Source organism: Helobdella robusta (assembly GCF_000326865.2).
Source record: "Helobdella robusta unplaced genomic scaffold HELROscaffold_46, whole genome shotgun sequence".
In the NCBI taxonomy this organism is placed as follows: domain Eukaryota; kingdom Metazoa; phylum Annelida; class Clitellata; order Rhynchobdellida; family Glossiphoniidae; genus Helobdella; species Helobdella robusta.
In genome coordinates this window covers 761,222-772,869 of record NW_008705138.1, presented here as the reverse complement: position 1 = coordinate 772,869, position 11,648 = coordinate 761,222, and the positions used below count along the sequence as shown (strand labels likewise).

General features: G+C 30.2%; 1 protein-coding gene across 1 annotated transcript; it reads left to right on the top strand.

The window, feature by feature from the left end:
* Positions 1-8,532: 8,532 nt before the first annotated feature.
* HELRODRAFT_85492 (hypothetical protein) lies at positions 8,533-11,082 on the top strand (the record flags this gene model as incomplete). The annotated part of the gene is made up of 2 exons (XM_009026213.1): positions 8,533-8,676; positions 10,480-11,082. 2 exons carry the CDS (start codon positions 8,533-8,535, stop codon positions 11,080-11,082), a joined length of 747 nt encoding a protein of 248 aa, XP_009024461.1.
* Positions 11,083-11,648: the final 566 nt, after the last annotated feature.

Below are 11,648 nucleotides of genomic sequence, written 5' to 3'. Positions count from 1 at the left end.
AGGCTGTACTATCCACACCACATAACGCCCATACATATTAAGCCTGCATTATACGGGCATGATGGTCTCGGACAGACAGTATTTGAACTATTAAATTAAATATAATAAAACTTATATATAAATAAAATTATGTATTCAGATAATAAAACGTGAAAGCTGAATGAAGGATTGATCGATAAATGAATGAATAATTAAACGAATGAAACAACGAAAGATTGCTAGCTGGATATGCTGAATGATTGATCGAATTTCTGAATGATTGATCTATAAAAAGAAGGAAAAATCATTTTGTTTTCACGCACATAAGTCATCAACTACATGCAGTTGTTAATGTACGTGCAACTATTTTGTCTGCAATGGTAAAACAGAAGAATGAGAAGGCGTTCATTCAAAAAGTGATCAAAACAAAACTAGCGCACGTTTTGGAAGACAAATTTATTTTGAAATATATAAATTTAGTTGAATAAATGTAACACGAAGTATTTTTTTAAAAACTAATATCACTGCAAAAAATAAACGAAAGTGTGGTATAAAAAAATAAACCAGGAGAAAGACGATAAGACGCTGGTGACAATAATTAATAACTTGACGCACTCCTCCGTGCAGCTGTTCAGTACGTTCAATGACGTCCACCCACTTGTCGAATGAAAAATTGGAATTTAAAGAGAGACGGGCATGCAAAATATTTTCCTGTTCTAGTAGGTTGAAAGAAATAAGAAACCACAAACATTTGATAGTATGAGGAGAGAAGTGGGTCAAATTTTGGAGGTGGCATTGTCTCAGATACAAAATTAAAATTGTAATATTTGTTTAATAAAATGAAAACCATTTATTAGCAAATTACGTAATTGTGGTTCATTTTCATTTAACATTTCGACACACACACACACACACACAAATATATATATATATATATATATATATATATATATCGTTTGGCACGAGGTTTTCGTTATAACAAATTTGGTTGAATGTTCTTGCCCAGGCTCTGATGATGACATACACTATCGAAACGACGTCGTCAGCCGTTCGAAATGCTAGACGAGTTTAATAAAATTGAGTTACAACAATTGCGTCTTATTGAACAAACTTAAAAGAAATTAATTAATACAAAATGGGCAAGAACATTCAACCAATATATACCTACATTTTCAGCTTTGACCAGTTTTTGGTTCAATTTTTCAATATTTCGTATCGTATTTTTGTCATTGTTTTTTAACCTATTCAAATAAAAAACAAAGTTTTTAGCTACATCTTTATTCATTTTTATCTTATTCAGAAAAAACATTTATTGGTAATGCTCTACCATTTTCAATGTAGCATGTCATTTTATCAACTGTTGGTTGCATCTCATATATCTGTGCGTTCCTACTTTATTGGCTCCAAAAAATCACTTTGTGTTGGCCCATTATTTCTCTTCATTAGTAGTTTCTTATTCGTTATAATTTTTTATTATTGCCATGCATGTTGTAACAGTTTATACGTCTCTCAGATTCTGATTTTTTAAAGAATGTTAATAATAATAATAATAATTTACATTTAACACTTTTATTAATCTATTTATTTATATACAAATTAAATAGATAACAAAATGCATTAAAAAACAGCAGAAACCAATTATTTCGATATTAAAAATTGAAGAGTATTTCACCACCATCGTTCGATTGTTCCAATTTGAAACCATTTGATTTTTTCGGTGTTGACCACTACGCACAATACAAGCCTCTTAATCCTAAAACTGCTGACCATAATCTTTTAGACGAGCCAATGTAATAAACACATTCATCAAAAGCATTTATTAGAGTTTGTATGGAAAGAATTAGATATCATCTAATAAAACATTCATTTCATAAACTAATGTTTTATCGCTTTCATTCAAGTTTATTTACGAATAATTCGACCGCGGACACGAATTCGCTGAAGAGAATGTGAATGTTTTTAGTAGGAAACAAAATTAATATTACAACTATTCCAGAGTAGTACTCACAAAATTGTTATTTTATAGGACACAAAATTAAAAATATCGATTTCCAAACAAACATGTGTGAGTAGCAATTGATAAAAAAATTATACAACTGACGTCATTTGCTCACCTGTCACAAGCATGGAAATTAACAAGCAACCAAATCTCTTCATTTTAATCATCTTGTAGAAATTATAATCACGTAATCCATAAAACTGAAAGTAATTGTTAATACTAATTAAAATGATGACACTTCTTCAAAAATAACTTTATTAAACCCCTCTCAATCAGGGTTTATTTAAAATATTAATTTTAATTGCTTAACGTCCTATATACCAATCAACGTTCGACTATAGCAAAGTTTTTTTTTAAACTGATACGAAAGTGTCGACCACCACAAAGTTGTTCTGCGGGCGTGCTGGTGTGCGCGTGGCGGCCATTCAAGCGAGCCTTTGTCCTTTAAGGTACCACACATGTTTTGCATGTATAATATATAGATATATATATAATATATATATAATATATATACAATATATATATATAATACATATGTGTATACCATACATCGGCGCGTTATGTTATATATGCTTTTCTGTGTACATATATATATATATGCCAATATATATTTACATTTAGATGCATATACGCGATAAGCAATATATATGCGTAAATGTAAACCTGTAAAACTTACATAAGTATTATACCTCAACATAACGTTCATATCCAGTATATGCATCTTAAATATTTCATATCAATATTGAATAGGTATGCAGAAGCATATTCTATAAATGTACGCACACTAATACGCCCACCGTTTTAACATATAACGTGTATATATATATATATATATATATATATATATATATATATATATATATATATATATATGTTTGTGTATGTGTCTCAACAAAACATTGTTTTATTCCTCAGAACAAGTTGCTTGATGAACATCTGTCGATAATGTAATTCTATATGTTTCCATTCTCAAAATACACAAACACACACACACAACCACACCACACACACACACACAACCACAACTTTGCGGTGGTCGACACTTTCAAATCAGTTTGACAATAAAAAGTTAAGAATAATCAAGCGATGACAAACCGGAAGTTGTTTAATTAAAACTAATATTTTAAACAATTTTAAGTTAATTTACACCTTATTTTTGTTATAGTATTTATTATAAGACGATACCCTAGTAGTTAATTTTATTTCATTTATATTTTATATTTATTCATTTACTTCGTTAGCTACATTATTATCGATGATTCCTTAGTTTTAAAATTTGTTAGTGTGAAGGATTCCATTAGCACGTTATTGGATATTTATTACCGGATGTTTCTCTGTATTGATTCGGCTATTCGTAAATTATAATGGTTGCTAATGTAATGTTAGATTTTAACATTGTGGTCCAAGATTTGCTTAGTAATTTTAGTTTTGTGTTTCCCTTTAATGTGATTTTTTATAACGCCAGTTTGTACGTGCATCGTAAGATTTCTCTACAGCTTGGTTGTCGTCAAACCAATATATTCAGAATTAGTGTTTAAACTCGGGCTACAGATGAGTCCCATAAGGGACTAAGTGCGCCTAGCCTAGAACGAGTTAGGTGTTCACAGTAATCTTCTGAGGAATGTCAATACAGTGAATAACATAATAATAATAATAATTCAAGTCGACTCACTATATATATATATATATAATATATATATATATATGTATATATATATAGAGGCTTGTAGACAAGTGTTGAAATTTTGAACAACACTCTTTTTTCGACGGTTAGCCAATAAAGTTCCTTCAACATTGGAGACACATGGTCGTATTTTAGAGCTCCAACAACAACTTTTGCGGCTCGATTCTGTATTGACTGCAGTACAGCCATGGATCGATCAGGTAAGTCATAAAACAAACTGTTGCAATAGTCGACGCGTGAGTGCACAAATGCATGAACCAACGTCTGCAACGTGGACGCATCTAGGGATCGTCGAATTTGATTGATTTTCCTGATTTGAAACATGCATTCGGCTGAGAGCTTCTTAATGTGTTGTTTCATTGACAAACCTGAATCAATTATGAAGCCCAGTTTAGCTGATGTCTGACAAAATGGGATGACCTCATCATTAACAGTTATTGAATCTATGTCTATTCTTGAGAGTTGTGAACATATATATATATATATATATATATATATAATTTTTCATTACATTTCTTTTATTTAAAGAAGAGCCAAAAGCCAAAATAAGCTAACAATGTAACTTAACTACAACATAAAGTACGTAAATATAAAATTAAAAAAAAAGAAAATATAAAGACAGTACATTAACGAAACTAACAATTATTAAAATAAAATAAAATAAAGACAGGTCTGAACATTAGGCTTAGAAGGTGGTGTCGGGTTCTAAGGTGAAAAGAAAATTTGCGACTATTTTTTATTGCAAATTTGCGAATATATGTACATATATATATATATGTATGTGTGTATGTATATACATATACATATAATTAGAGCTGAAACTGTCGTAGATACAATTGTTAAGAAATATCACTACATTTTCAGCTTTGATCAGTTATCTGATCATAGCTGAAAATGCTTTGATATTTCTTAAATATATATATAGTTCTTATAAATATATTTAAATATATATATTGTTCTTATATTGTTCGAATGGAAATTCAAAGAGATTCCATGTATGCGGTGTGTTGTGTATGGTGCGTGGTCCCATACTAGTTCAGTGTGTGTGGGTTGTTGAAACCTGTGAGAATTAATTAGGGTAGTATTAATAATAATAAATAATGTAAAAAAATAATAAATTTTAATAATAATGAACCACTAATATTAATAATAATATTATTCATTAATCAGAAATGTGTAACTATTTTATTAGTTTGACATTTTTTATATTGAAAAATTTCTAGCTGAAGATTGGTTTAAAAATATAAAACATAAAGGAACGATGAAGCCTCAATGATATTGGCTAACGAAACAAAACAGCTTCATAGCAATATGCTCTAACAACTTTTAATTAAAATTTGATATTGACGATTTTCTTTCATATTGTTGACATGAAAATTTTTCAGCCTTAATATACGTGACATGATTAATGCTTATTGTAACACTGAAATACCAAAAAAATTTCCCCCAATAACATATATCTAATGCTTATTGAAACACTGATAGGTCGTAGAATAAACATATTATTAAGCTATTTATTCACATGAATTTCGTACAGTGTTACGTTCATCTTTTATACTTACGAGTTTATGTCGTAACCATTTTTGCAGTTGCAATAATTTTAGTTAGTTGGTGAAATTCAAAATTAAAATACTGCACGAAGTTGCTCACAAAATCAAAAATGTAACTCACTGCAATGCAATTTTCAGTGAGCTGTGCTGCATGCCTGCTTGCAATTTTCACTGTGCTGTGTCGGCATGCAAACGAAATTGACACATTGCGTCGCTCATTTAAAAGCAATCCTTCCAGGCTCATTCTTATGCAAACGATTAAATGATAATTATTTCGGCATTAGTAGTATTTGGAAGACATACAATTACTTCTTGCAGCCTGCAACAATGCCTTTGTCGCAAATTATATGTGAGCATTCGCGGTTGAGCGCACAACCATCAACGGAATGTCCTTTAATGGCCCAGTGTAACTTAACTAACCAACCAACTAACAACTCCGATATATTCACTCGATATCAATAATATAACATATTTTTATACACAAATTTTATTATCATTATAACAAATACATACACAAAATTTAGTTAAACACTGGCATATTTGTAACAAAAACACACACATATGCAAACGAACATGCATACACCGCATGCATCTATGTTTTTATGTGATACATCACACACACATACGCACACACACATACACACACACGCACCACACATATATTTATATCTCTCACACACTTATTGTGTATATACGTCTATATACATAAAATAAACGGTTATATTTATTATAATTTAATTTTGAACCCGGCTTCTTATGCATAAGCGCCGGCTCTGGGCGCGAGCTTCAAGATCCTACGTTACCATGCAAAACAAAAACACAAACTAACAAGAAATACGTTAACTCAACGTGTAACTGTAGGTAGATGCACGAGAAAAAAATTTAAGTTCAACTTTATACCCATAATCTGCAACTCATTAGCAACCTAACCAAAAATACCAAAAATTGACCTAGTTATAGCAAATTTAAGAAAGTAAAAAATTTGTTTACCCTACCATGCATTTGTAAACAAAAATCGACCGGAATAAAAGAGTAATGTGCGCGCAGCCCAACACAATGATTTATCTTTTAAATGAGTGAATATTTGTACAAATCTGCAGGTCATTTATTATTATTTATAATATACATTAATGACATGTTTAATATGATCAATAATGGTTCCTCAGGTAATTTGCTTTTGTATGCAGATGATGCAAAATTATAAAATAGAATTGTTGACAAAGATAAAGATAGAAAAGAATTGCAAAATTGTTTAAATAATTTAGCTAAGTGGTATAAGAGTGGGGCATTAACTTAAATATTGCTAAATGCAGGACATTAAAAAAAGGAAATAATTTGATGATGAATAGTTTTACAAGATTGGAGATTTAAATTTATTGAATTATGAACAAGTTAACAAAGTATTTTATTTGGCAGCTCTCTTAAATTTTACAATCACATTTACACAATAATTGGCAAGGCATTTTCTATACTGGGTTTAATTTTAAGAAGTGTCTGTCATCTAAATAGAACATCATTCCTAATTTTGTATAAATCTTAGTCAGGTTGAAATTGGAATACGTCTGTTTGGTTTTCTTGGACTATGCGAGAAATATTAATAGAGAAATAAATCCTTAATCAGGTCAAATTTAGACTAAATAGGTCAAAGAGTGTCAACGTTTATGTTACATCAACAGACTGAAATATCTAAAGCTGCCATGTCTCAGATATTAAAGAGTCCGGGGTGACCTGATTTATCTTTACAATATGCTGGGAAATGTGAATATTTGTCAGCCTAAACTGGTAATGTGGTGTGATAACAGACTAAGAGGTCACAGTCTCAAATAGGATCTGATGAGAAGTAGTAAAAATATTAAGAAGAACTTTTTCTCAAATAGAATTGCGGCTCTATGGAACAGACTTCCAGAAGAGGTCGTCGAAGCAGCAAATGTGAAACACTTCAAGATGAAATTAGATGCTTTTATGAACGACTTTGAATTTGTGTATGATTATAACTCGCTCTACTATGGTCTTCCTAAATCTACACTCTATCCTTTAAGTAAAGCTTTAACTCTGCTGCTCGTCTGGTTGCTCGTGCCCTTTTCTTTTTCATATATCTCCATATCTTGTTCTTGCGCACTGGCTGCCTATAAAATATAGAATAATTTTTAAAATTTGCACATTCATGTTTAAGTTTTAATTTAAATTATTTCCTAAGTACTTATATATATTAATTAAACCTAAAAGCACCGGTTTACGATCGTCGTCTTGTTCCCACTTCTTCTTAACCCTTGTTAAACACTCTTTAGCTAAATCTGCATTTGCTTTTTTTGCCCCTTTCTTTGGAACTCTCTACTTCCTTCTCTGACTACTTCTTCATTACTTACAAAGTTCAGAGCGGATCTCAAGACCCATCTGCAAAATTCATTGAGAAGCGCTGTTGAACATCGCGGAAATATCGCTTTATAAACTAATTGATTGATTGATTGATTGATTGATTGATTGATTGATTGATTGATTGATTGATTGATTGATTGATTGATTGATTGATATAAGATAAACACTTTATCGTCATTAATTTGATCATAAAATTTTTAATAATTTTGAATCTGATATATGTATAGCTGTTGAATATTTAAGTTATATACTTAAAATTTAAATTAATTTGATTTTAAACATTTATGCATCGTAAAGACATTTTCTTTGGGAAACATTGTAATTGTTTTAGAGATAGACAAATTGACTTTTCAGCTTGAGCCCATTATATGTATATTATGTTACGTAATGTTATGGTGAAATATTTGATAACTTATTTTTATTGTGTAAAAACGTATTTAACAGTGAAAATGAAGTCATATATTATATTCATAAATTAAAGGTAGTAAAATTGAAAAAAGCTTTATACTATAAATTAAACTTAAATGTTATGAAATGTTAGTAACAGGTAACAACTTAATAACATTTACAATTATCTTCAAAAACGAGGAGGATTGATAAATTTTGTGAACTTTATTATAATTAACAACTTTATTTGCTAAGAAAGAAATAACCAAACAGCTGAGCGATAAATACGGACTGGGTGAACGGGAGAACGTGGTTTTTTTTTAAAGCGCGTCGAGAATGTGCGAGGGTGCGTTCGAGGGCAAGTATAGGTATTATAAGTATTTGGTGCATTGTTAATTTTAATTTCGGTTTAAACTTTAAATCCACTTTTTCACAATTTTTTAGATTTTGCTAATAAATAAATGAAGTTTACAATAAACACATTTTAGATTACATATTATTACATAATCACAACTGCAGTCGACGCAATTGCATTTACATTTGCACCACAGAAAGCGATGTCCATTGAAAATGATTACCGTATTTTAGAGGATTACGTCCTGCCACCAAGGGCTCCCTTGCAAACAGACCAATATTACAAATATGTGAAACCCACATTGGAAGAATTGGATGCCAAGTTGGAGTATGATATGGATGAAGAGGTTGAGTTGAGAGTTGAGCCACCAGCTCTTAAAAAATTTAAAAATATATATTTTTTTCCCCATCATGTTTAAAAATTGTTCTAAAAAGTAAAAAGTATAGGCAAAAGTATATTTTTCTGCCCACCTATGCAATTAATTTTGTGAGATAAGCATGAAAATGAAAGTATAAAATAAATAAAGTGAAAAGTGAAATTGGCATTATTTTAACGTTAATTCACGTTGTGTAATTTGTATAAAAAATGAGATAGGATTAGGTTTGGGTTTTTTAGATTAAAATTTATATTTCTAAGCTAAGACTAAGAGTATTTTCACGCTTTTTAAGTTGGTGAAAGTTAACAGCTCTTTTCAGAGCCACCAACCACTCAAAGTACATTAACACTTACTTTACTCCTGCTAATGGTAAAAAGCACTCATCAAAATGTATTTTAATCTTAATGCCTACCAATGTTAAAGATACATATAGATAAGTATACTTTCCTGTCTACCTGCATAATGCATAAAAGCACAATTTCTTGCTTTCTATGCACATCCAATATGAATCCGTTTTTTTAAAACACTACCATTGTAAATATGCTATTCTTTTTCAATTTATTTATTAAAATGTGCCGAATCAAATGTTTATTATTCAAAGTAATATGAGATTAACATTCTAATTATTATTATTATTATTAATCTAAGTTCACTTCAAGTTTATTTATACTCTCACTTCCATGCTTTTCTCACAAAATTAATTGTATGGGTAGGCAGAAAATTATACTTTTCCTAAGTATTATGTATAAAATTATAAAATATGTCATTTTTAGTTTTTTCGAACCTATCCAGGTCTTATCAATATCAATTTTATTTTTACTGGTTACTAACTTAAATTTAACTACCAGTAGCTGGATTCAAAATTTTTATTCAAGAAGTAGACCATTGACAAGATGTTTTGGTTTGCTCTGGTTTGGTGTCCCTCCATTGATTCTCTATTGCTCCATTCTATTCCTATTGAATAAGAAATTCTTTTTTTATAACCCTATCTATATCCTATTTTCTTTTATTTCTTATTAAAATAACTTTAGTTAGTTTCATTCAGTTAATTTATTAATTTGTCATGTTGTTCTGCAAAATAATATGCCTGGACCAGAGAGTCCCAATTTGAAATTGATTAAGTCATTAAGAAATGATAGATTACTTTTTTACAACAATCAAAAATCTCATCGTCAGAATCCGTAAATTGTATTTCTGTCTTTATGAAACTACTTCACTACATTTTCCAGTTATTTTTAAGGTTAGCTATAAGCTCTCAGTGGTTGATTGTTCTAATCTTCATATTATTTTGTCTTCATTGGCCCATCTCAACTTGCCATGTTAATGCCATTATGTGACTACAGTAATAAATTTTGTGATTAATATCAAACTGAAGAAACGATTTGCAAAAACCAACTCTAAGTTATTAGGAAGTCATTTTATAATTTAAAAGGAGAGAATGATTTTAAAGCTGACAAAAATTTATAGAGTTGAAAATGATGGCAAAATTTAATATTGCTAATTATATGCAAAATTGAGTTTTACCATTACTTGATGATAAAGTATAAGGTTTGCTTATATTCTTGCAGTATTCAAAATTCTGTGGTTAGATTTTTCAAAGTGTTGAAATAAATTAGGAAACTTTTACAAGTTTTTTAAAAATAATTATTCTTTATGAATAAAAAACAAAAATTTAACACTTAACACATAACAAAACATTGAGATTTTTGTCATTTTAATTCTATTGAATTGTTTGTTGTTGTTATCATTTATTGAGATGGTTTACTATTTTAGGATTTTGCCTGGTTAGAACTCATGAATGAACAAAGAACAAAATCAGGGCTATCATTTGTATCGTATGACACATTTGAAGCACTGATGGACCGATTTGAAAAGGAATGCTTTTTTCATTGCATGAGTAAAAACTTCAAACCATTGCCTCCAGAGTTGGAGCATCAAGCTGACTGTGCAATATGTCTTGATGGTTCAAGCAATGAAGAAAATGCCATTTTGTTCTGTGACATGTGCAGTCTTTCTGTGCACCAAAGATGTTATGGGGTAGTCAGGGTGCCTGATGAAATATGGCTTTGTAAGAGATGTCTTCACTCACCTGCAGCTGCAGCAAATTGTTGTTTGTGTCCTTGCAAGTCAGGAGCTTTGAAAAGGGCGCTAGATGGCAGATGGGCTCATGTCACTTGCACTTTCTGGATCCCTGAAGTAAGTTTTGGAGATGAAACAACCAGAGAACCCATTATGGGGATTGAATTAGTTTCATCTGCTAGATGGAAGTTGGTATGTTACATTTGCAGTCAAAAAAACAAAGGGGCCTGTCTGCAATGCCAATATTCTAATTGCAATGTAGCTTATCATGCAACCTGTGCTCAATTAGTTGGTTAGTAAGTGTTTTGTATAATGGCTCTATTTAAATTTGTTAATATACAAAATCGTAATATAAAAATTGTGTAAACTATTTTTTTTTAAATTTAAGGTTTGTCAATGAAAATGGAGTGCCATGTTGATGTGGATGGGGTAATGAAGAAGAAAGTAACAACATACTGTGATGTACATTCACCAGCAATTGATGGGCTTGATTCAAATGCAAGTCAACAGATGAGGAGCTGTAATGAACATCTGATCAGTGAAGGGGCCAATTCTTCTGATGAAGAAAGCAGAAGTCTAGAGCAATCCGATGTTGATTCATCTGTTCCGAAATCAGATGATGCAGGTTTTTTCATTTATTCATTTACAATTAGTATGTTTAAAATTTAATTTCGGTTTTAATAGCTTTATTGGCTGCAAAAAATATGCTTTATATTTTTATAAATGAAAAGTGAAAGTGGTAAAAACAGATATTTTTTGTTTTTGAGATGCATGCATTTAATAATAACGCTGCAACACAATGTGACATGCTGCAATGAAATTGTTTATATAAATATTATTTTTCAAGTTGGAGATTTTAATTG